At 34.9% G+C, this 27,165-nt stretch overlaps 1 protein-coding gene across 1 annotated transcript; it reads right to left on the reverse strand.

Moving 5' to 3' along the window:
• Positions 1 to 4,954: 4,954 nt before the first annotated feature.
• Pfdn4 (prefoldin subunit 4) lies at positions 4,955 to 25,467 on the reverse strand. The gene is made up of 4 exons (XM_089096346.1): positions 25,328 to 25,467; positions 12,748 to 12,852; positions 8,553 to 8,672; positions 4,955 to 5,162 (listed from the first exon to the last, which is right to left on the reverse strand). The coding sequence occupies exons 1-4, from the start codon at positions 25,349 to 25,351 to the stop codon at positions 5,010 to 5,012; spliced, it is 402 nt and encodes a 133-aa protein (XP_088952472.1). The 5' UTR covers positions 25,352 to 25,467; the 3' UTR covers positions 4,955 to 5,009.
• Between the last annotated feature and the right edge of the window lie 1,698 nt (positions 25,468 to 27,165).

The following is a 27,165-nucleotide window of genomic DNA, read 5'->3' on the forward strand; positions in this document are numbered from 1 at the left end:
CATTCTCCCACCCCAACCGAGGACGACTTGTTTTTCGTTTGGCCAAAGACGGTTGGCCAATAAGGACAATCTTTGACAATCTATCATCCTTCAATTCGTAGGCAATATCTCTGGAAAACATCAAGCAAATCTTCAGATGCTTCAGAGTCATACTTGTCCACTGTCATCACTGTAGCTTCCAATATTCTAATCTTGGTTTGCAGACTTATCTACCTATTCTTCCGAACTTTTTTTAAATGTGAAGAACACCCTGGGCCTTGGCTATTCCAATTTTAACAACTTCAATCAATCCATCGCCTTTACAAATAGTACTACCTAGATAAGTGAAGCTGTCCACTTGATCGATCTTTTCGTTACCCAACGTCAACTTTCATCTTCAATCATTCTTGTTCCTAGCCTTAGCGGCTTAGTCTTCTTAACATTAATGTTCAAACCTATTCTAACATCCTGATCTCACAAAACCTCTAAAAGTTCATTCATTTTGCTCACACTTTCATCAAGATGCTTAAATCATTCGCATAATCTAAGTCCAGGGAAGTTTTACTTTACCCTTTGATTCTGCGTTCTCCCATTGCCTTTCCTGTACTCCTTAAGACAAAATCCATCAAAATGATGCATAGAAATGGTGATAGAACTCAATCCTGTTTAACTCTTTATTTAATGCCAAATCAGCTACTAACCTCATTTCCTACCTTAACCGCACCAGTGTTATTCTCGTTTATAGCACTAATCACTTCTATGTATTTTTCTGCTACACCATGCCAGGATAAGACCTTCACTAAAGCTCTTCTATCAGCTGAATCAACCGCTTGCTCACAATCTATAAAATTGAGGAATAAAGGTGTTTGATGACTAGGGCACTTATCAGGTACTTCAAAGACAGAAAATTTGGTCGACACAACCTTTATCCTTCCTCAAACCACACTATTTTTCCTCTTACAAGTCTTTCTACAGCATCTCTAAGTATAAAAAGTATCACCATACTAAGTAATTTGCTACCTACAGAAACCAGGCTAAAGCCTCAATAATTACCACAATCACTCTTATCACCTTTCTTATACAAGGGTTTAATTAGGGTTTTCCTAAAATCGCCAGGTACGACACCTTTTCCAAAAATTATATTCATAACCTTCGGTAACTTTAGTCAGTAACACTGTCAGCGACTCCACAAATTATTTTCTTAAAAATATTCTATCCATCTTCTACACTGTCATATTTAAATTCTCCAGTTTATTATTCAACTGTTTCTGGAAAATTTCTCCCTAGACACCCTTCACCCTAGTTTCACTCTTCCTAAATTACCACTTTAGATTAACCCTAGACACTACTAGACGGTGATCTTTACTTTGAAAATCAATAACAGCACTCCTTTATACCCTGGTATCTTGTATTGATCCTGCCAGTATTCAGTTTACAATAATATAATCAATGAGGTTAGCTGTCTTACCAGTGGCAGATCCAGGAGGGGCAAGGGGGCACCCCCCCCCCCCTAGCGTAGTCTAAAGCAGTGTAATTTACTTAATTAACTCAAGCTTGCGTTAATTAAACTTGCTCATAACGCAAGTTTATCGGCTCAACCTATTTTGCTCCCCCCCCCCCTAAAAAAAAATTTCGGATCAACCTATTTTGCACCCCCCCTCCCCATGCCTAAAAAAAATCCTGGATCTGCCCCTGTGTCTTATCATCATTTGATTACCACATTAACTTAGGGGCCATCTTATGACCAAAATTGGTCATTACTAGATTGTTAAACCTACAAAATTGCAGCAGTCTGTAGCCATTACTGTTTTCTTTTCCTACACCTAATTTACCTAGGTTAGGATACCATCTGCCCTTATTTCTACGGACCTGGGCGTTAAAATCTCCTTATAAAAACACCATATTTCTACCTGGAACCCTATATATTTGTTCCTGTATCTGTAAGTAAAATTGATCTGAGTCACTGCTATCTCCGTCAGTCGATTCTACAGGGGCATATACTATTATGACTGATACCCAGCACTTCTTAGCCATAAAATGAGCAACTAGCATTCTATTATTAATACCTTCACAACCCAAACAAGACTTGGCAGTTTTCTCATTCATCATGAGCCCTACTCCCTGTCTAAGTACCCCATCCTTATTGCCTGAGTAACTAAATTCTATATCACCTATTTTCATGTTTCCTATCCCTTGAATATGAATTTCTGAAACTCTAATAAGTCCAGTTCGAAGCGTCTGAACCTGTCACTCAAAATGTCGATACGATACTTTTTTCTTTTCTTTTTTTAACGTTTTAACGTTCCAAGATGCAACTTTTATGTTCTTTAAATGATTCAAATTATTTTGGCCTCAGGAAAAGCAATGGTCCCAGAACCAGTGCAGGTCGGGGACTAACACATCTTCTCAAGTCTACACAGAAGCACTGAAGGCGACATAGAACCGGACAGCCAAAAGTCCCTGGAACCTGTAGTTGAATGGAGGCTTTGTGCAATCGTGGGCCCATCTTGGTCACAACGTGGTTTTCAGCACTTGGCGATTCTTTTCTATCAACAACAGTCGAAATCCTACACAGACAATCTCAAGTCTATTACCTCCAACTCATTATATATTCATGACTACAAATATTATGCTACTACGGGGAAGCAGCCCATAGTAGATAAATTAGCTAGTAAGAGGTTTTCGGGCCCGAACGCCATAATAGACCAAACCCAGAAGAATTGTCCGTTAACCAGAATCCAGCGCAAATGCTGTGTCGTTTACTAAACTATAATTGCCCTGAGGGGAACCACTCCTCAAGGTCACCCTGCAGTACGTTAGCCCTCGCCTCGCTCAGCGTATAGCTTAGTGAAGTTTACACCCCTTCGCCACGTTGAGGTGCGTTGACGGATTTCCTATGCTACCTAGGGATGGAGGGTCAGGCTTCGCTTCGAAGAACTCTACCACCGCCACAGAAACTTCCAGGCTGATTTCCAAAAATTTCAATACTCCCACCTAGAGTCAGCAATAGGCTTCAGGAAGGGGAATTATTAAGTTTATTAAATAAGTGGCTCTAAATCAAAAAGTTCAAATCTACATCCAACAAATGTTAAAATGAAAAGTTCTATTATTGGATATATATTATGACAGTCAAATATAATTCTTTAACGTTACATTTTTTTCTTATTTCTTTTTTTTTAGCATATTGAACAATTTACAAGTTTTTAAAGGTTCTTTTCCAGAATATTAGCATTTTTTTTTCTTCGCCTGATTACTGCATGTTGTGCATTGTTTAATAGAAGAAATATTTTTAAAGTTTTTTTTCTGATTTTCTCCATAAAATCTGGATTTTGGCTTGCTATTTATATTTTAGAAAAAATTGTGTACCAAATATTAATGGATGGGTGGGTAAGGAGAATATTATTCAAAGAACGAATCTAAAATCAGCATAATTGTTGGACATCTATAGAGGTGAAGTTAAAATCTTGAGTAAAGACAAATATTGATAGACAGTTTTGTTTTAAGAATCTTACTGTGTTATATTTCGGTTTAACTGCTTGTCTGTTTAAATACAAAAAATCCATTATTGACAACCTGGATACAGATAGTGTTTTATGATTTAGTTCAATATCGCCCCTTAATTCTCCCTGAAAATATCAACTTATTACCCTTAGCCGTTCCAGATATACTGCAAATACGCCTATTTTACAACATTAATGTGATCTTTTGACTTTGTTCAGCACTCTACTCATCATTCCATGAAATTTCAATTTTAATATCCTTAGGAGTTCATGAGATATTGCAGGTATTCTCTTTTGACAGCCTGGATGCATGTAGCGTCATTTGATTTAAATGAGCATCTTCCTCAAAATCCCATGAAAGTTTGAACTTAAATGCCCTGTCCCGTTCCTGATCAAAGATACGCCATTTCTTTGGATGTCTTTGGATCCCGAACCTGGATGCGCACACTGTCTTTTTAGTCCAACATTTCCTATGCATTCCGTGAAAGTTTCAAATTGGTACCCTTAACTGTTTCTGAGACATTGCACAAACGTCACTTTGACAATCTGGATACACACAGTGTTTGTTGATTTAGTTTTACATCTTCTTCAATATTCCCTAAAATTTCAAATTAGTGCCTTTAGCCTTTCGTAAAATATTGTATGTATGATTTAGTTCGACGTGTCCTGAAAATTTTCAATTTAATATCCCTAGCAGTTTCTGCAATATTTCAGATGTGGCGTTTTCAGTGTTTGGCTGGTTTTAAATCCCCCTCAACATGCCCTTAAAGTTTCAGCCTAATACCCTTTTGACAACCTGGATCCATATAGTGTCTTTTGGTTAGTAAAACATCCCCCTCGACTTGCCCTGGAAGTTTCAACTTAAGACCCTTAGCCGTTTTGGAAATCCAGGATCAAACATGCCTGCCTTTCCCAATAACAAATCCTATATGTAAACAATAGACAATTTGCATAGCTTGCAGCCTTTTCCTCCAGGGCTGTAGGGGTCATAACCTCCCCGAAGGCATAGTTAACAGACCTTCCAACTATTTTGAACAAAATGGCTATCTCAAAAGTTTATGGGACATCTTTAGGGAAGAGTAGATAAAACGGCCGTGGGAGGAGGACTGGTTGTCTTCCAATCACTTTTGACTCTTAAAGGTTACCAGAACTTTCAATTCTCAATTAAATGATCCCCCTCTGAAGTTTCTACGACAGCTCCTTCGGTACGGTGGCCTAAGGAAAATAAAAATACGTTGAAGCCATGATGTTCAGCTTAGGTAACGCTATTGCACAGCTTATGATTCTGTATGGTTCATACTTTCGGCAATAATTCTATCCCTTGTTTAATATCATGGACGTTTGCACTTTGACCCCCGGGAAATCGAAAAAGATGAGATAAAATCCAAATTAGACTTCCCCTACCCCTAATGTTTGAGTACGTATATTTTTTCTTTAATCACAGATCCTTCTGACCAATGAAAACAAAATTATTTAACATAACGGATTTATTTGGGTTACGTACAGAAAGAGACAATTTGTGATAAATTCCTAATCTTCATCAGCTTCAAGATTAATGTTAGAGCCGAATTTGGCATACAGTTGAGTTTTTAAATCGGACATGTTGGATTTCACCTCATTCATTGCAGATTCTAAATTCTTCATTTCGTTTTCAAGCGCAGTCTTTGAACTAGATAAGCGTTCCTGAGAGATAAAATCATATATAAAAGATATATATATATATATATATATATATATATATATATATATATATATATATATATATATATATATATATATATATATATATATATGTATATATATATATATATATATATATATATATATATATATATATATATATATATATATATATATATATATATATATATAACATATATATAACATATATATAACATATATATAACATATATATAACATATATATAACATATATATATATATATATATAACATATATATAACATATATATAACATATATATAACATATATAACATATATATAACATATACATATATAAAAGATATAAAGCCGAACGAGCCGGCCATGAGTAAACAAAGAGAGAAAAAAAAACTCAAAATGAAGAACAAAACAAACGGGAATACGGTCATTTCTATCGATAGAGGCTTGACATAATGGGCTAGAGAAGTCATTGAAATAAAAAAAAAAAAAAAAAATGCTAATCTTTCTAAAATAGATATACGGGAAATTTAAATATTGATTCGATTGATGGTATTATTCTTAAAAGTGAGCCTATAGTTTATAATGGTAATAAGGTCTTGCAAATTCTCCAGGGGACTAGAGTAAATACAAGACCAAGAAGAATTACAGCACTGGATGCCAACAAACGGATTATTTTACAACAAAATAATTAATTTTATATTCATTTTCTTATGTTTTATCCAGTTGCTATATAGAAAATATTGAAAAACTTTGTGACACTTTGGATGAGAAGGGAGATTCATTTTGTGAGGAAAAATTAGTGACAGCACTAAAAGGATTAAAAAATAATAAGGCCCTAGATACTCATAGCGTTATAAATGAGTTTTTTTTTAATACGAAGGTTATGAAGTTAGAGATAAATTACTAAAGAATAATGAATATGGTTTTTGAAAAGGGGGAAGTACCTAGCCATTTCAGGAAAAGTAATTAAGCCCCTCTATAAGAAAGATGATAAGAGTGAGTGTTGTAATTATTTAGGTATTAGCCTGGTTTCTGGAGGAAGCAAATTACTTGGTACAATACTACCTTTTATGCTAAGAAATTAAGTAGATAAAATTTCAAGGGAAGAACAGATTGGTTTTAGGAAGGGGAGAGGATGCGGCGACCAAATTTTCTTCTTGGATTAATAACTGAGAAGAGCCTGAGTCATCAAGCCCCTTGAGTCCTCAGTTTTGAAGATTATGAGCAAACATTTGATTCAGCTGATAAAAGAACTTGAGCGAAGTCGCTATCCTTGTATGGTATATCGCTTGTATGGTAAAAAACACAAATAAATTAAAAAGAAAAAACGTATGTACGTTTTTTCTTTTTAATTTTTTTTTTATGTTTATGTTCTGTTTTTGTTTTGTTTTTTTCCTATGGCCCGATGGCTTTTTTTGGTAATACATACATACATACATACTATACAACCATAGAAGTGAAATTGTATTGCATCGGATTAACGACATTTCTTGACTACTAAGGTCCTTGCGTCGGCCCTGCAGTGTCTTGCTACAGCCATGTTCGATCTCTGGGCCCCGTAACACCCAGCTGAGTCACCACAGGACCAGCTATGGAATTGTTTATTACATAAATATTTCCCGTAGACAGGATTAAAGATACAAGATCAAGAATGATTTTTCGTGATTTTTCTTTAAGGTTAATGAAAATACTGGACGAACAAAAGGAATATTTCGGGAGGATAATCGCCTTTCTTCTTCAGCGCTAAAGGGGAACTTTAGAAGGAAACACGTTCACATTTTCTGGACTAAAATGTGAGCGAAACAAATCGGGAAAAAAACTGATAAAACAAACAAGAAGGAAAGCCAATAGAACAAATAAATAAAACCAAATTTGGAAGAATTAAAAACAACTGAAAAAAAAAACGCGGAGAACCGGCAAAAATAACAAACAAATAAAATTCAAAACTAGCAGAGTTAAAAATCTTTAAAGCCAAAGAGCCTAATTTCAAGAGCACGCCACTCACCAATATCTACAATTAGTAACAATCGATACTACTCGCTCAATACCCTCGTTGTTTGTTTTTATCACTTTGTTTTTTACCAGTTGTTTTGCCCATATTTTCGTTCAGTGTTTCCCTCTAATTTCTCTTATGGCGCTGAAGAAGAAAGACGGTTGTCCTCCCAAAATATTCGTTTCGTTTGTCCAGTGTTTTATTTGGCCTTAAAAAAACGCTCTCGATCTTTATGTCTTTAGTTCTGTTTTTGTTATGGCAGGCCAATGTAGTTTTTGCAACTTTTTTATGTATTTTCACGCAATTTTCCAGTCCAAGTTCCCTCCCTCTTCCAAACTCATATCTAAACCCTTGTCAACATTATAATGGTATTTAGATATGATTTTGGTCGCTTTAACCTGGTTGTAAAAAGAAGTCAAAAGATGGGCTTAGCCATGTGGAAGCAGATAACCCTGAACGGAACTAGAAACAGAAATCCTGCCAACATCCCTTATCAATGGTTTTCCAGGCAATATTATTTTAATTTCGGTTAAATTTAAAATTACAAAGTATTCTGAGACAAAAAAAAAAAATAATATATATTCAGAAACAAATTAGAATAGAAAAGTACGCGTAATAGAGATTCTTCAATTTTTGAGAACCCAAAGAGAAATAAAAAAAAAACTTCAAAACTTTAAAAAATCTTAAAAGTTTCGAATAAACTGAAATTCATACTACAGAAGGGTTGACAGAACAGTTTCACAGCTTCTTCTTCCAAAAATGTCAAATTTCAAGATTTCGAGGAGATATATGTCTTACACATTTTTAAGAAATATTTCAAGGATACCGACCTTAACAAAACCTTAAAAAAAACCTTGCATCTTTCATAGCTACCAAAGAACACCATAATGATAAAAATAATTGATACTTATGATGGAATTATTTATGCATATTTTAAGAATCATTTTTATGGTTTGTTATTCAAAAAATCTATATTAATTGGTAAACAGAAGAAATTTCCATGAAGAAAAAAGAGCTAAAAAGGTAAAAACAGCATATTCTTTTAGTCGGATTTTTTTTTTAACACAGCTGCAGTTGAGAATAAATAAAAACTCCAGGAAAAAAAATGCACAAATGGTACCCTTATTTCGATAGTTATTCAAATAAGCCTTTATTATTTTGAAAATTCTGAAGAAAACTGAGTGACAAGTTTTTTCTTAATTTTTCGGTATAAATCATAATGATTCATCGTATGTTCATCAGAATGATAAACATAACTGATACTTATGATGAAATTGTTTATATGTATTATGAGAATCCTTTTTATGGTTTCTTATTCGTCAAGTTCATATTAATTGGTAAACCGAAGAAATTTTAATGACGAAAATGAAGAAGAAGAGGAAGAAAAAGCCGTCTTACTTGAGCTTCATCCTGAGAGCAATGGATAAAAGCTTCGCCAATCATAAAGGGTATTGGCCTTGCCGCCTCATCCAACAACATTATATCATCACTGGCATCCTCAATATTCTTTAGGTCATTCTAAAAATAATAAAACGTTAAGCAAATCAAAAAACAAATTTATAGAGCACAGATAGAAAAAAAAAATTACAGATATGAATACTAAAAAGGTGTTCATTGTAAAAAAAAAAAAACAATAAAAAAAAGGAAAAAAACGTCTATTCAACAATCTTTCTATGTGGCATCCATCATATTGCCATAGCATTACGAATGTCTTTGTGTGCACCCTTCATAATAATTACTTGTCGTAGCATCACAAATGTTCTAGTGATGGTCACTTTTTTGTGTGGTGGCGGAAATAAGTCAACTTTTGGGGCCTCTTTAAGGGCTGAAAATGGAATCCCCTTATGGAAGCAATTATATTCGGTAAGAGCATAGAAAAAAATCATCAAGTGATTTAGACATCGCCTTCTTCCTAGCCAAGTTATATGAAAGAGGAAACATTTTACGAAAATTGTCTATAAGTTAATTGCCTTTTCCTGATCAGGTCACTGTCTAATGAGCATCATCTTATCCGTTTTATATATACCTAAGAATCTTTTTGGCTATTTTTCCAATGTGCAGGGGATTTTTAATTATAGTTTATTTTCCTTTAACTCAAGATTTGCCAGTCTTATTTTATAAAACAGCTTTAGAGCTGAATTCTATCTAAGGCTGGCAAGAGTCCAAGATAAATGAAAACGACTTTGGTACAATTAAAAATTATTTAATGGCACTTCAAATGTGAAAATGGTAAATTTTTAAATTTCACAATGCACCAACTTTGAAATGGTGTACATTTCTTGAATTTCATTGCATTAGTCAACCTATTCTTCTAATTCAGCAAACGTGGACTTTTCAGTCGAGACTATTTAGCCCTTTTCCTTCTGACTCACTCTGTGAGTTAAATTGAGCCACTGCAATGGTTGCTCCTTACTTATTTGGAATCTGCTTAGATATCTTGCAGTAAATCTTTTGATTCAAGAAGTTTAAATATCAGAGGATATACATTGAGTTCTGCGCTCTGCGTGCAGGTATGGTCAGCTGGACTCTTAGCTAATTGTGAGATTTTGTGGTGTTTGAAGTCCTTGAACAGTTTACATTACAGGATATACTGTGTAGTCGTTAGCATATTACATTTAAATAGGCAGTGGTCAAATGTTTCATTTTTTATATTGCGATGTCTGTAAAGAGGGGATGAGGGAATTGAGCCAGATGAATTAGGAAACTGATACAAAGACGCCTGAGAAGTTAGCCCATTTGAGCCAGAACGAATTCTATGACAAATTTTAGAAAGGTGCTTATTGAGGAAGGGAGATAAATTTGATTTGTTCTTATTTAATATTACTTCCGATAATCTCCAGCAATAAATGTCTCTAAAGGGGATTGGTCTCCTGTTGGCTGGTCAATAATTTTTAGCACTTTTTGCAATTCAATCTGCCTGGGGGTTACCAGTTATACCTGAGTGGTTAGGAACATACTGAAGGTATGTTCTTATGCCTCTTGAAGCAAGAGTGTTGATAATGCTAAGACAATAAAATGTGTCAATATCCATCTGATGCTGAGAAGCTGAATACAGCAGCTCTAGGCTTGACAAAGAGTCAGAATAAACTATAATATTTTGTAAATTAGGAATCAAAGGATGATTATCCATAAGGTGCTCTAATGCCATAATTATGGCATTTAACTCTGCAGATATTATAGATACATTACCATTCAGTCTCTCACCCATTCCAATATTAAGGGGTGGGAAAAAAGCTCTACTTGCCACCTTCTTGTTCAATTTGAGCCCATCAACAAAAATTTGGAAATGGTTTTTATATGTAATTGGGTTAAAATCAGCATTTTTTTTTCTGGATGAAAGCAATGGGGGCAAGTTCTTTAGCTCACTTTGAGAAACTAGTATTTATTATGGGGATTGACCAACTCCAATGAGGGGGGGGGAATGTAGGTGCAATGAACTTTACTGGCACTGGGAGTTTATTCTGGGTACTGGCAAATTTTTCTGGGTCTGGCAATACCCAGTACCCAGAACTTTTCTGGGTACTGGCAAACTGGCAAAACTCTATACATGGGTGGATTTCTTAACCAGTTATGCAGAGTATGCGAGTTATTGGCTTCAATTTTTGTCAGATAATTTATTAAAAGAAATCTCTGTCTTTCATTTATTGTTGATAATCCACCTTCAGTAAGAAGAAACTTAGTACTTGTTGGTTTCCAAGACCTAATGTGAGACGGATTATATTATTTTGTGTTGTTTCAATATTTTGCATCTTGGTATTAGCAAAAGCACCATAAACAATGAGCCCATAATCAATATGGGGTCTTATATATGATTTATAAAATTGGCGTAAAGTATTCCCATTACAATCCCAGGGTGTGGGTAGTAGTCTTTTTATTATTATGTTGTTCCTAAAACATTTTTTTTATTGTATTTGTGATGTGAAGGTGGACATTAAGTTTTTGGTCAAGTATAAGACCTAGGTAATTTATTTGATTAGTCCTCTGGAATGATTATGCTATTTAATATAAGTTTTGGATTAATTTTTTTTCGCTTATGGTGGAATTGGATGATTTTTGACTTAGTAGGTACAATGGGTAAATCAGATTTTTGAGTAAATTTTTCAAATTGGAATGGTGACTTTTGCAACTTTGAATGTACAATCTCAAAGGTGTTGCCAGTTGCCCAGAATACCAGATCATCACCCCATTGTAAATTGGTGTGTGGTAACCTGTGTTTATCTATCCCTTTTTTTGCTTAGCGCTGAATTGTATCTAGCCGTCAGATATTCAACACTGATGACATCTACTTTGATGTAATTACAAAATATTTATTATGATTTCAAATGTGAAAATTGTACATTTTCAAATTCCTCATTGCACCCACTTTGAAATGGCGTATATTTCTTGAATGTTATTACACTTATTATCATTTATCAAAAACATTTTTTTTCTGGTAATTGTTATATGGTCCTTTTTCCAAGGAAGTTGCGTCATAAATAAGAAAAACATTCATTTCTAAGCCAATATTCTTCTGTTTTCCACGGATGTCATCCCATCCTTTCTTACTCACAGAGTTCTGTTATTAGTATAGTTTATTATTTTTTTTCCTATTTTCTTTGTTATGAGTATGGTCAACAACAACTTATTTGTTAGTATAGAGCATTTAACAGGGCTTGCATCCTTTTTATTCAAGGACTACTTCAGGTATAATAGATCAATGGTTCATTATCATTTTCAAAATTTTTCTCAGAATTGTTAGATAAAAAGAACTCCAGCCCATCCTACTTAGTAGCATTGTTCCATAAGCATTAAGGTGATTAAATTTCAATATTAATCTTAGAAGCATATGATATTGTATTAGCTTTTTATTAGAAATAAGTAATATTGTTTACTTCAAAATTTTACACATAGTAGTAAAATTCAACACAAACTAGAAAGAAGCATTTGTATCTTGTTCTTGTATTTTATTATTTTATTTTGAACTTGACACCAAATTAGAAAAAACAACCTATGAGCTAAAAATTCAACTAGTATTTTAATATCAGAGAACATAATCAGGATAAAAGCTACACGTATAGTTTTATTTAGCTGGAGATTACTGCCATTTATGTATGTTGTCAAATATTGGAAGCCACCACCTGAAAAAAAGAAAAATGGTGGCCCAAAAATGCATTTTTACCAATTTTTCCCAGTACCTCCCCTTGTATAGACAATATACTCTCCTTTCCAAAAAGTATGGGTAACTTATAAGAGTGAAACTGTTGCTAGTGTCAGCCAAAAAACCATCAACGACATCTAGCGTTAGGTGACACTTGGCATTTTTTCAAAAGCTTTTTTTCTGTCAAAAACTGAGATCAGACACTTATTACTACAACACCTTTACCAACCAAACTCATTAAATTAGTGATTCTTATGATTACACTTAAAAATGCCAAGTTTGACCATATGGTAGATGGCATTGAGTCTTTTTTTTTTTTATACCAGTTCCCACTCTTGTAAGTTACCCATACTATTTGCTTCAGTCCCAAGAGTGATCAGTGTGCATCTATGTTTTTGGTCACTTGTGTATTTTGAAGAGGCTATAAGTAGCAGAAGCAACAGTAATTTGAGTTACCTGCTTACTTTTCAACTCATCTTTTAACTCTTCAAATCTGGCATTAAGCCTTGCAAATTTATTGATTTTCTGCTGATCTTCTTCCAAAATATGGACATCAGTGTCCTAAAACAATAAATCAAAACTTAAAAAAGAATCTGCATAACGGAGATCTTGGCACAAAATAATTAGCACATTATTTTCTTAGGCTATGATAATTGTTTAAACCTACAATTTAACCTGAAAAATAAAAAAAACTATTGCATATTATTCAAAAAACCATTATCTAAATAATATCACGTCTGGACTACAGTGTACAAAACAAAAATTTGAGAAGTTAGCCCTTTCCATATACACTTCTTTATTAACACTTGCAGCTGATTAGTTTTATGGGAAATCTGGTGTGCTCTGTGTTGATGACAGCTTCTTACAGAGCCATTTCGTTGGAGAATTCAACCATAAACTCCATGGCTTATCATTCTAGTCTTTGTCAAGGCAGCTCTTCATCAAGGTGTTGCAAATCTCAATTGGCCATGTTCCTGCACTGTCTATTCAAATCATGGACTACTAGGGTAGTAAACCTACTTTCAGTTTAAAAAAATGGGGAGGGGGCTTAGAATTTTCAGGGAGACAAAATTTGATCTTGGTGAAGAAAATGGAGATTTTCTTAGTAAGAAGTATTAAACGCATTCTTAATTATAGGGAACATTGCAGACCCGACATCCCATGTGATTTTGGAACAGTTTGCCAAATACTTCTTTTGCCAAACCCTCAAGATACAATCACAACTTCCCATAGCTTGTTTCTTGTAATTAATAACAAAAGCAGGTTTAGCTAGGAGGCTAATGCAGGTTGTCAAAACAAGTCAAACTAGATGGCCAACAACTTAATCACACCCACACTAGTTCCCATGAGTCATTTTGGATGCACAAGTGAATGCCTTCAAATGGCTTATACTATTTATGAGCTTCCTATTTTTTATTACAACTGCCTAGTATGGGGAGCTGTCTGTTTAAAATAGTGGTCACCTCTCTTACACAATCAAGAAAGAGCAAAAACGAAAGAGCAAAAAAAAAACCCGTTGATTACATAGAAACATTATATGTCTTAAAACTCAAGACTCTGTCTGAGAGGCAGAAGGAGCCAATTCTAAGATTTGGCAAATTTATTCTGAAAAAAATAATCCTTAGCCATTTACTCCCAGAAATACCCACAATTGTTTTCAACTGGCTCTAGTACCAACAAAAGTGAAAAAGAATTCATAGTTAGCTTTATTATTTTTCTGGTTTTAGCAATGTTTTCTTAATATGTTTAACAAGCAAAGAGATTTTTGCAACAGTACCCAAACTAGCCTTGTAACAGTTCATACTGAACAAGCAACACTACAGCAACTTCCACAGACTCAACCCAAAACTTTGTGCAGTCTCATTCGTTGTGGACGTTGTGCAGTCTCATTAACTCTAAACTGTAGAAGAACAATCACTGGTACATGTGGTTTGCAGTTACCAAGAAGTTTTAAACAGCATTTGTGCAGCTCACTATTGGCATAAAGACATGAAACTGGGCCATTAACACAGATACAATCTTACTTTTCATCTATGTAAAGCATAGAGCTATCAGCCATTTTGCCCTTATTTGTATTTTTTTTTTCTTGTCAGTTCTTCTTTGTTTTGGTTTTGCATGTATCTGTCAGAATTTATTTGTTTCTTTCCATTTTCTTTCTTTATACTCCATCAGTGTTGTATTTTACATTTATGATGGGCAATAAATTTATACATACATGCAGCTATCAGCCATTGTCAATAATCAAGTGAAATAGATCCAGCATGTAAATTAGTGTAATTACAGTAGGGTAAGAGTAACAATAATATGTATATATTAACTCTTATGTACATTTTACAAAACATTTTTTTCCAAAAAAGCAAGTTCATGGAATCAGGTTTAACTCTCAATACTTTATTTCTAATTGTCAAAATACGGAAATATAGAGTCTTCAGAATATCACACAACCCAGCAAGACGTATTGACAATGATACTATTTTCAAGGTTACTGAGAATTACCATACTGATCTATGGCTTCTAACAAACATGTTAATGCTCACTAGAACAAGCAGTATCAATTACAATCAAATTGCACTTTGTCAACAGAAATTGCAATGTTACTGATACTTTAAATTCCACAAACAGCTGATAAGATTATTAGGATGATCAATGCATAAAGAAAGGTTTTTTTTTCAATTTCAAGCTTTGTGCACTATTAATCCCCTTTTTATACTGCAACATTCAATGACATTTTTACAATCTTCTAGTGGTCAACCTTGCATTCCTATCAAAATATTTCCTGCACAGTAGAGGTCCAATTTATATCCTCAATTTACAGGATTTTAATATTAGTAGAACTTTCACTTTTGTTTAACCTTCATTTATTTATCTATCAATACCAAATGTGGTAAGCTTTGCCAAACTTGTTGCACTAAAAATTACAACATTAAAGATAGCAATTAAAGACAACACTTTGTGACAAGAACAACAAATATAACAAACAAATTTCTTAAAACAGATCACAACAAGAGCTAGTATGGAACTCTGTAGAGGCTAATTGATTTTAGAAAGACTGGATTGTAACGGTTGCAACTGTTTCTTGTGGTAGTGTGTTCCAAGTCTTCTATACACAGCTAGACATAGATTTTTTACCTCTACTTTTCTGAGCAAAGGATTGGTATATTTTGAGATGGTGCTGACAGGTACTGTTATATTCTGTAAAAGTGAAGAAGCAAGTTGGAGTAATATTATCAATGCTCCAAGCAATACATATTCTATTTATTAGGTCAGCCCTGTCATGTCAGAACTGAAGACTAGGTCATTGCAATCTATGGAGGCATAGTAGATATCTCAGGTAAGATAATTAATTTGGTGGTCCTGCTTTACACTTTTTGACTCTTGCTCTATCTCTCTTATTAAGAGGACACCATACTGATATGCAACATTTGAGCGTGGATGCATTGTAGACACAAAAAGTAGCACCAATGAACGAACTTTAAACTAAGAGGATGTACACTTTGGATGCAATAAATGGTAATTCACCTGATAGGTGACATCTGAAACAGGATTCTGAAACATGAGATTTGAGTCAAAATAAACCCCAAGGTCTCAAAAACACTTCAAACCTAAGATGGATTTTGCATCAATGAGGTAATGATAATTACTTTACCTTAATTAATTACCTTAATTCGCACTTTGGAGCGAAATAAGGTCCATGCTGGATCTGTTCAGCTCTGCATCAGTAATGTTAATTTGGAATATCACTGTGAAATGGGCCCAGTGATGTTGCATTAGTTTGCATCTGAGAGGGATGGACTGTCCGACTTATGTTTCCATGGCTTGGTGAGGATTGTTATTGCCAAAATGGAGGACACTGCAATTATTAATGTTAAACTTGAGCAACCATTCACTGGTCCACTTCTGGATTCTCTGAAGGTCTGATTGCAGGCTTTGTTGAATGGCTGGTCTGAAAAGCTTGGAGTCATCAGCATAAAGCATGATATTATTTGCAGCTTCCTTTGTCATATCATTTATGTAAATGAGAAAGAGGGTGGGGGCCTAGGACAGTACCCTGAGGAACTCCACTGGCAAAGTCACATGGTTTGGAGAATACTTTATTGCCATTACTGGTGAAAAGTCGGACCTGCTGCTCTTGGTCTGTCAGGAAATTCATCAACCATTCTGCTACATCATTGTGGATGCCAACTGCCAATAATTTGGCCCTAAGGTGTCTGTGGGGCACCTTGTCAAACACTTTGGAAAGGTCAAGCAAAATAAGGTCAACAGGTAATCCCCTCTCCAGAAGATCAGTGATGATATTGTAGGTTTCAAGCAAGTTGGTCTCGTCTGACTTCCTGGGAAAGAAGCCATGCTGGTCTGGTGACAGTATACTGTTGGACAGAAGATGTGTTAGAATTTTGTGTTCACAATGCATTCCAGGGTTTTTGCTACAGCTGAGGTTAAGCTGATTGGCCAATAATTCCCTGCATTTGTCTTATCACCTTTCTTGAATGTTGGTGAAATGTAAGAGCTCTTCCAATCCAAAGGCAGAGTCTTTGAGGTGAGGGACTTTTGAAATATTTGACATTACAGAGTTGATACCTCATTAGCCAGTTCTTTTAGCAGCCTTGGGTGAATGTTATCCGGCCCTGCTGACTTATTAATATCTAGCACTTCAAGTTGCTTTGTGACAGACCCCAAAGTAATCATGATAGGTGGCATAAGGTTCAGTACACTGTATGCTGAACTGTTGGGGAGAGGACTGTCAGGTTTATTAGTAAACACTGATGCAAATTGCTTGTTGAGTAATTCAGCAATTTCTCAGAGGTAAATAGTTTCCATGCCATAAGATTTCTTCAGTTTCTTAAAAGAATGTCTACTATGATCTTTGCTGGATATGTAGTTCTAGAACCTTTTGGGGTTTTTCTTGCTATCATCTGCAATATTGGACTTGAAGTTTCAATATAGTTGTTTAGTGAGATTTTGTAGTTTATTTTGAGCCTTTGCAAACTTTTCATAGTGATAATCTTTCCCCATTTTATGGTACTTGTTCCAGCGTCAGCTTTTTCGGTTTTGTTCTCTACATATCTGAGGGGTCATGTGTGGGAGTGTCTTGGGCTTTGAATGAGTCTGTGCAAGTAGTGCATAGTACTGTGCTTAGTTTTGTTCATAAACATAGAGTTTGCAGTATACTACCTCCATAATTTTCAAATCATCCTGACATAAAAAAAATCTCATGCTCATTGTTTACAGGAGAAATAGAGGGGATGCCATTTTAGCCTTTAAGTTATTGAGCACTAATATTCTCCCAGCATTATTCCCTACTATTGGTACCAATTCAAGAACTAGAGGTCATCATCTGAAACTTGTCAAGCAGTCTCCAATATCTAGAGTCCATACTCAATTCTTCTCAACAGGTATTGTCAACAATTGGAACAAATTATCTAATGAAACAGTTACTGCTGAATCTGTTGATGTTTTTAAACAAAGGTTAGATGCTGAGTGGTCCTCCAGAGAGTGTAAACTCAATTCGGATGCTACTGAAGATGGAACAGCATCTGGTCACCAGTGAACCTTGAATACAACTGGTCATCAATCCAGAGCTCAACAAGGAGGAATCCTTAAATTAATCCTAGCTGCAATTTAAGGTAATTTCAAGGTAATAACTGACCTGTGTAATAACTGACAGATACAATATATATTACATTTCTGATTTTTTTTTTTTTTTTATGATATTTAAATGATTTGACATTAAAAGAAAAACAACCAGCATAATTGTTGCTCATTTTATATTTCCTCTCCTCCCCAACACCTGTCCTAATTTACCTGATGATTCATATACCAATACAATGTTATAGAATAATTTAACTCAGCAGTGATGGAATTTTGGCCTTGGCTTCTCAAACTGTCAAGAGTAGTTGAATGCTCACAACAACCAATGCACATGCTGTCTTCTATCTATAACTGATCAGTTTTAACAATTTTTGAAGCTTAGCCACCTCAATAGACTGCAAAAACTAGCATGATGAAACCATTTACTCTACCATAAATGTCTATTTTTGTGAAAACTATTTATTGTTTCTACCCAAGGCACAGTATAAACTTTGGTAAGAACTCTAGTTTTGGGCTATCTTGGAAATTTGATTAATGAAGTAAATGAAAATTATAGGAATGAACCTAAAGCCAAAACTGAGACCTCAAATGGTGTCTTCAAGTTCCCACCTCAACCTCTTTTCCTATCTACAAAGCCTTAAGATTCCACAATGAGAGGACTAGACCTGCACATCTTTTAACTTAAATACATGCATTACTGTGAATCTACTTTTCTTAAATGCTAATGCAGTTCCCAACATTTGGGCTGGATTTGAAGCCAGATTTTTTCCTCAAGAGGTAGATACCAGGTGGAAAACATCTTCCATGCCTATATTTGGAAACAATTGGAATAGTCTTCAAGCTGAAACAGTGATTGTACCTACAGCTGCAATCTTTAAGTTCAGACTCAACAAGGGAAGGAATAACAAGTCTTATTTAATAGGAGTGGGACTGTCCATCTCATTCAATTACCCACTGATGCATACTTCATCATACAAGTGTCTTTCTGGGGGGCTGATGATGCTTGTCATACCCAATTATCTTGCATAATATATCTGAAGTTGATGTTGCATATTTGTGTCAGCTTTAAATAACTGAAGAATGGTCATCAAAGGCCATACCTACATAGTGGTAACCAGTACCAAGTGGGCTTAAATTACATGTCTCCAGTAGAACTCACTTACAGCAAGCCACTAGGAAATAGCACAGTGACAAAAAATCACCATCTTCAACATGCAGCACAATAAATTGTGGAAAAGAGCAATCATTAGGCCATTGTACAAGAACGGTTCAAAGTCCCATTTTAAAAATTACAGACCAACTTCAAACACATCAATCTTTTCCTGTATAATGGAGAAAGTTCTGGTGAGCAGAATCCAGGCACATTTGAGGATTTTTTTTTTTTGAGAAAAATTTATAGCATTCAGCTCAGCATGGTTTCTATAAACAGCAATCTTGTAACACACAACTTCTGGAGGTGATTCATGATTTTCAACTGATGGCAGATAATGGTATTTTGTTTGATTGTATTTATATTGACTTTTCCAAAGCATTTGACAAAATTTCTATCCCACTTCTGATAAAGAAATGTCAACTATATGGTATCAGCCCACAAACTGAAGCATGGATAATTAATGGATTATCTTACAAATAGAACCCAAGAGGTTGCAGTAGGTGATGCTCTGTCATCACCTATGTCTGTCATAAGTGGAGTTCTGCAAGGCAGTGGTCTTGGGCTGGTACTCTTCTGCCTTTTTATTGATGATTTGCCATATGTTGTTAGGGATTCAACCTTAAAAATGTTTGCAGATGATGTGAAAGTTTACAGATCAGTCATGCATTAACATGAGATGTCTTTACTTCAAGAGGATTTGGTTGGTGGTGTACAGTAGACTCTATGTTCATTAACAAAACCAAGTGCAACACTGTGCACTATTTGTGTAGACTTCCTCAACATTACCATTACTTTGTTGATGGTAAATCAATTTCAAGCATGGAGTATGTTCAAGACCTTGGGGTTTGCTTTGATTCAAGTCTCAAATTTGATAAACATGTATCAGATATCACCCATAAGGCAAATTACCAATTACTATGTCTAAAGCATACATTTTCTAAGTTTAATCTTTGTTCATTGATTTCACTTTATGTATCCACTGTATGTTCAGTACTTGAGTATTGCTCATCAGTATGGTATCCCCTTAATAAGAGAGATAGAGAGAGAGTTTAGAAAGGGCAACGTAGGGCCACCAAACTCATATCTTACCTGAGACATCTACCTTACCACCAGAAAATGCAGAGATTACAGTTGCCTAGTCTTCAGTTCTGACATGATGGATCCAACTTAATAAATACATTCTGCATTGTTAGGAATATTGATAATACCACTCCAACTCACTTCTTCACTTTTACAAAATACAGTAGTACCTGTCAACACCAACACAAAATTTACCCACCATGTTCACAGAAAAGATTAGGAAAAACTCTTTATCTAGCAAAGCATGGAAGACTAGGAACACACTTCTGTTGCGAGTACCACAGTCCAGTCTTCCAAAAGTAGTTTAGCCTCTACAGATTTCTATACTAGGTCTTACCACAATCTGTTTTGAGAATATTTTTATTTTTTGTATTAGCTGATTTGTGACCAGTATGTTTTCAGTTATTTTGTATTCTTACTTTTTGTTATGTTTCAGTTATTAACAGATATGTTTCAGTTAGTTCAATATGCTACTGTGTGTTTCAGTTATTATGTTTTCAGAGTGTGTTACTTATCACAGAATTGTATGTGTGTATTATGTTGTCAACATTGTCATAGACTTTTTATATTTGTTTAGTGCAACAAGCTTGATAAAGCTTACCATATTTTGGTTTTAATAAATAAATAAATACAGTATGTACCTTAATTTTGTGCCAAAGTGCAAATTCAGTTAATCTTTCCAGATTCTCAAAACCCCTTAAATTAGGATTTAGCAAAGTTACAAGGTTTAAAATACTTTTCTTAGGCTTCAATTGGGTAATCTTTTGGTAAGATTTCTTTTCTGAACTAAACATTATATTAACAAAGGGATAATGTAATTTGGTTCAACAATCTTCACAAATATAATGGGCAATACCATGATTTGTGTGCAAGTCATCAGTGGTTCAAAAAGCCATGGTACACCTTTTGAGATGCTACAGATAATTAACCATCATTATTGAAGCTGGTGGATAGAGGATTTGTCCTATTACTAGCAAGTGTGACTTAAAGTAATAATGATTTGTGGAATTTAGTCATTTTCTAGCAACTTTGTTGATCAAACACAGCTTGCAGTATGAGTTTAGTGGTTAGCTGCTTTTAAAGGAAATATTCTAATAAAATAAGGGTAGCAATGTTGAATTCCTTATTTCATAATCTTTTGAAATATCCTGGTGACTTTCCTGGCAATATACCCTACTTCTACTCCCCAAGGGTGCCATATATGTCTCTGTTGATTGAATCTAGTGTCATTTCTAACTTTCTCTGTTAAAACTAGCCTTCAACAATCTTGACTCAAATTTTGTCTGTGAGTGATTGCAATATTTACCAATGTGTTATTTGTAGTGATTTAAAAAGTAGACAATAATGGAAAGAAGCATGATATTCTAATTAATAAAAACATGTTGCATATTATAAAGTAAGAATTTCATTGTTTCCTTTTATTTTTAATGTACTCTTAGGGCCAGGGCTGTATACAAGGGGGTATGCAGTATCCCCCCCCCCAAAAAAAAAACTGTCTTACTCATATAAAAGGGGACACAAATACATATAAACAGATTTGTCTCATTTTGTTGTAGCCCCCCCCTCCCCTGAACAAAAATCTTGGATATAGCCCTTTCTTGGGTTACAAATTTGACCTTTAGGCAGGGGGCATTGTCAAAAAAGTAACCATGATATTTAGAAATAGCATTAAATCAAGAATCTAATGGTAGCCTACTACTTTTATTTTACCATCAAGCTCCCTTTAGAAGTGGTCAACAACTAAACTGGTGCCCAAATTGCAATTTGAATTATTTGCACAGTAGAAGCATAGCCTACCTTTGAGAAAAATGACAGATTTAGTCTAATAGATGCATAGGCAAGACCATTAATTTACACAATTTGACAGTAAAATTCTACTTCAGCTACCTTTGGCTATCTTGGAAAGGGGTTAGGTTAGGAAAATGAAACTTTCAGGGATGGGTCTACAGGCTAAATCTATGTTCCAAGAAGGTATTTTGAAGTACCTACCTCAACTCCTTCTCTCTCTAGAGGGTTCTGACCTTTAAAAATCAGTGTGTTATAAAAGTGAAACCTTGCAAAATAGATCTTCTGCTTAAATGAAGTACAACAAAATTGCTTTCAGCTACACAACTTCACCCAATCACAATTTATAAGGTTTTAAAGATATCCAAATATATTTCCTGAATTAAAAAAAAAAACATTAATATGGCTTAAAATTGTACTCAAATAACAGGAATGGTATTTTTAGAACTAAAACCAGAGAAAAAGAAAATGATAATTGAAAATTAAGGTAAAATGTTGCTTTGTCAAAATTTCAACTGGTATAGACCTGTCATGTAGGCAAATTTCAGGACCCTCAAGAGGTAGAAGGAGTAGAGGTAAGTATTTCAAAATACCTTGCAGGACATACTTTAGCCTGTAGACCCATCCCTGAAAGTTTCATTTTCCTAGCCTAACCACTTTCCAAGATAGGCAAAAGTAGAATATTACTGGGCTTAAAAAGAAATTTATAAAAACAATGATATATTCACTTAGAAAGAACATTAAAAGGCAGATCAATTACCTTAAGTTGCAGCTAGGAGCAATCTAAGGATTTCTCCTTGTAGAGCTCTGGAATGATGACTAATTGTATGCAAGAATCACTGGTGACCAGGTGCTGCTCCATTTCCAATAGCATTCCAATTGAATTTACAATCTTTGGAGGACCACTCAGCATCTAGCCTTTGTTTAAAAACATCAATGGATTCAGCAGTAACAGTTTCATTAGATAATTTGTTCCAATTGTTGACAATATGTGTTGAGAAGAATTGAGTACAGACTCTAGATGTTGTAGACTGCTTGACAAGTTTCAGTTGATGACCTCTAGTTCTTCAATTGGTGCTAACAGTAGGGAATAATACTGGGAGAATATTAGCCCTCAATAACTTAAAGGCTAAAATGGCATCCACTCTATTTCTCCTCTATACAAGTGTAGGGAGATTCAACTTTGATAGTCTTACAGGATAGGAAAGCTCTTGCATGCCAGATATCACTTTAGTGGGATGTCTCTGGACATCTTCAAGAATTATTAAATCTTTTTAAAATATGGTGAGGCAAGTGACATTCTAACTTCAAGCTTAGGATGCACAAGTCCTTTATACAGAAGACTGATGACTTTAAAGGAATGAGTGGAGATGGTGTGCTTAATCAAACCCAAGGTTGAACTAGCCCTAGCAGCAGATCTCTTAGGATGTGTGTCAATTAGTATGTTTATCTTATAGTTAGCAAATGAGCCAAACTGAGAAAGTGAACAATTTACCCTTTGCTTTGACTTTATTCTTGAAAATTTAAATAGGCCTAACCCATAGGTACTAAAAACTTTCTGAAATAGCTATAAGTGCAAAACTTCAGTTTTACCTAGGCCTAGATTAGTACTAGGTCTGAAAAATCCTAGCCTATAAAACTTGGAAAACTACTTTGAATTTCTAAAATACTAGTCCTAGTAGCCTACAGAATCCCACCCCATTAGTAAATTTTTACCAAATCATATCATTGACTTATGAATAAAGTAAACATACCACTTGATGCCTTTTTTATGCTCTTTCCAAATATAATAATCATTTTTGTCAGAAATGAATTGGGTAAAATTCTACTTTAGCTACTTTTGACTATCTTAGAAAGGGGTTAGGTTAGGAAAATGAATCTTTCAGGGATGGGTCTACAGGCTAAAGTATGTCCCAGGAAAGTATTTTGAAGGACCTACCTCCACTCCTTCTCCCCTCTAGAGGGTCCTGACCTTTGATGACCTTTAAAAATCTGTGAGTTATAGAAGTGAAACCTTGCAAAATAGATCTTCTGTTTAAATGAAGCATAACAAAATTATTTCCAGCTTCACAACTTTGCTCAATCCCAATTTATAAGGTTTTAAAGATATGTAAATACATTTCCTAAACTTTGGAAATAAAACATTGATATGACTTAAAATTCTGCTCAAATAACTGAAATTGCATTTTCAGAGCTAAAGCCAGAGAAAAAGAAACTGATAACTGAAAATTAGGGTATAATGTTGTTTTGTCAAAATTTCAATGGGTATAGACCTGTTATGTAGGCAAATTTCAGGACCCTCTAGAGGGAGAAGGAGTAGAGGTAGGTACTTCAAAATATCTTCCTGGGACATACTTTAGCCTGTAGACCCATCCCTGAAAGTTTCATTTTCCTAACCTAACCCCATTCCAAGATAGTCAAAAGTAGCTAAAGTAGAATTTTACCATTTTGAAGTACCTACCACCACTCCTTCTCCCTCTAGAGGGTCCTGACCTTTGATGACCTTTAAAAACCTGTGTCTTATAAAAGTGAAACCTTGTAATATAGATCTTCTGCTTAAAATGAAGTCCAAAAAAATTGTTTTCAGCTTCACACCTTTGCTCAATCCTGATTTATAGAGTTTTAAAGATATGTAAATACATTTCCTAAATTTTGAAAATTAACATTGACATGGCTTAAAATTCTAGTAAAATAACAGGAATTGCAATTTCAGAACTAAAACCAGAGAAAAAGAAACTGATAACTGAAAATTAAGGTAAAATGCTGTTTTTTCAAAATTTCATTAGGCAGCCTAGCCTATATTGTCATGTAGGCAAATTTCAGGATCCTCGAGAGGGAGAAGAAGAGGAGATAAGTACTTCAAAATACCTTCCCAGGACATACTTTAGCCTGTAGACCCATCCCTGAAAGTTTCATTTTCCTAACCTCACCCCTTTCCAAGTTAGGTAAAAGTAACTAAAGTAAAATTTTACCCTTCAAAATACCTTCCCGGGACATACTTTAACCTGTAGATCTATCCCTGAAAGTTTCAATTTCCTAACCAAACTCCTTCCCAAGATAGCCAAAAGTAGCTAAAATAGAATTTTACCAGGGTGGGGTCTAAAATTCATTTCTGACAAAAATGATTATAATATTCATAAAGAACATAAAAAAGGCATCAAGTGGTATATTCACTTTAGGCTATTCATAAGTCAATAACATGATTTGGTAAAAATTTACCCCCCCCCCATTAATATGAAACAAACAGGCTACATAATTTTGCCTAGGTTGCATTTGCACTTCCTTCTGAGGAGGAGTAGCCTAACTGTAAGCAAGGACCAGGAATAACCAATCTGCAAAACAAAAAATCATGTTGTACAGGGCAGTTCGGAAAATTAAAATTGGCCTATATCGTCTAAGCAGTTTTAACAGAAATTAATAAATTCGTACAGCATTAAAATTCTTGTTAGCCATGTTAGACAAAAGGCTGCAAGTCTTCCAAATTAATATTTCTTCGATTTCTTCTTACTTAAAAAGGACGTTAGGATTGCCAAATGCTTACTTCAACAGGTGAAGTTTAATATCTAGAAAGAGTGCAGCTACAAATTTAGGCGCACATAGATGATACTACACGCGCGGCCCCTGTTACTCTTCTGATCATTAGAGGAGGGGAGGGGGAACTGTAGGGAGGAAAACTCCGTGCATTGGATCTTGTATCTAAAGTTTTGAGCTAATGTATTAAAAAATTCCCACTAGATCCTTTAAATGTAACGCACATTTGTCGCAAGTTTTAGATTTTGGATAAAAGAGACAACCAAGCAAAGAGGTAAAGAATTATTTATATACTCGCTGGAAATCCTGAAGCATATGGTCTTCGTCGAATACTTTCTAATTTATTGTAACTCTTGGGCTGTAAATTAGCAAGATCAGACAAGGTAAGGTCCTGCATGCTTCTTTCCATTCTATTGCTTAAAGCATGAAATGGAGTTATCTATATGATTTCCGTGTTGTTTTCTACAGATGCTGACGATTATAATTTTCTTTCAATGATTGTTTGCAACTATATTTGAAAGGTGAGTGGTCCTCCTAGTCCAAAATTAGTCAGGCTTGCTGTAACTCAATCCGCAAATGTGAAATCGCCTTTCTGAGATGCAGAAAAATTTCCTTTGAAAAGAGTTGCCTTGTGGATGCTGAAAAACGGTATATGGCAAAAATGCAAAATATCCAGGAAAGTGATACTAGTGGTAGCAATAGTAACAGTAACAGGGTTCAGGAAAGCACTAACTTTGTTTTTACTCCAAAACAAGAGAAAGAACTTGCTGCATACCATGAAAAATTCTCACTGCTGAACCATGTACTGACTCCCTATGCAAGAGGAAAATTAGCCTACCAATGGGTATTAACACTGAAGAAGTTAGGAACTGAGTAGGGGAGCAGGAGTGGATTCGATGAAAGTGTTCAACTAGCGGAAATACAGTTTGTCCGTCGGAAAACCTGAAAATAAAAGCCAAGGCCGTGCTGCTGGTTTTAATTTCAGTTTAATTGGTTCTTTCTTTTGAAATCTTCAGGAGTTGTATTGTAAGCAGCATTTTCCTCCTGTTCGAATTTGGAACTACAACGAAACAGGAGTTCCCAAAGTTGTGCAGGCCCCTAAGACGATTGCTAAAAAGGAAGCAAAACAAGTGGCACAGACTGTGTCAGCAGAAAAAGGGGAAAATACCACAATGCTATGCTTTGCACAGTTGATTCGACCACTTTTTGTTTTTCGAAGAGTCAAAGCTCCTGAGAGAATTTATCAAGATGGACCACCAGGATGCATTGGATTAACCCATCGCAGTGAGTGGATGGACGACCTCAGAAGATTTTCTTTGTTCCTTAGAATACTTTCTAAAAGAGGTCAAAATCATCAAAAAAGACCAAGTTTTGCTCTTGTTTGACAATCACGAAAAACACATGTCAGTAAAAATAGTTTCCGTTTGCAAAGATAACGACATCCACCGCCTAACCTTTCCTTTCCACTGCTCCCATCGTCTCTAACCCCTTGACGTTTCAGTGTAATAATAATAATAATTTATTATAAGCCAAAAAAAGGCCATAGAGCACAGTATTCTTAAATACACTCACCAGAAAAATAACATAAATTTTTAGTTTCAATCATTGATGTCAACGTTTCATTTACATATTTACATAGCTGCCTGATTGTCCTTTTTACAGTCTTCTTCAGGATCCCCGGGAACTCTAAGTTACCACCCTCAAAATATTTTCCCCTTACTAGAGAAAGTTGCTGG

This window comes from Artemia sp. Qi Xiang Cuo, chromosome 11 (assembly GCF_049724085.1).
Source record: "Artemia sp. Qi Xiang Cuo chromosome 11, ASM4972408v1, whole genome shotgun sequence".
NCBI lineage: Eukaryota > Metazoa > Arthropoda > Branchiopoda > Anostraca > Artemiidae > Artemia > Artemia sp. Qi Xiang Cuo.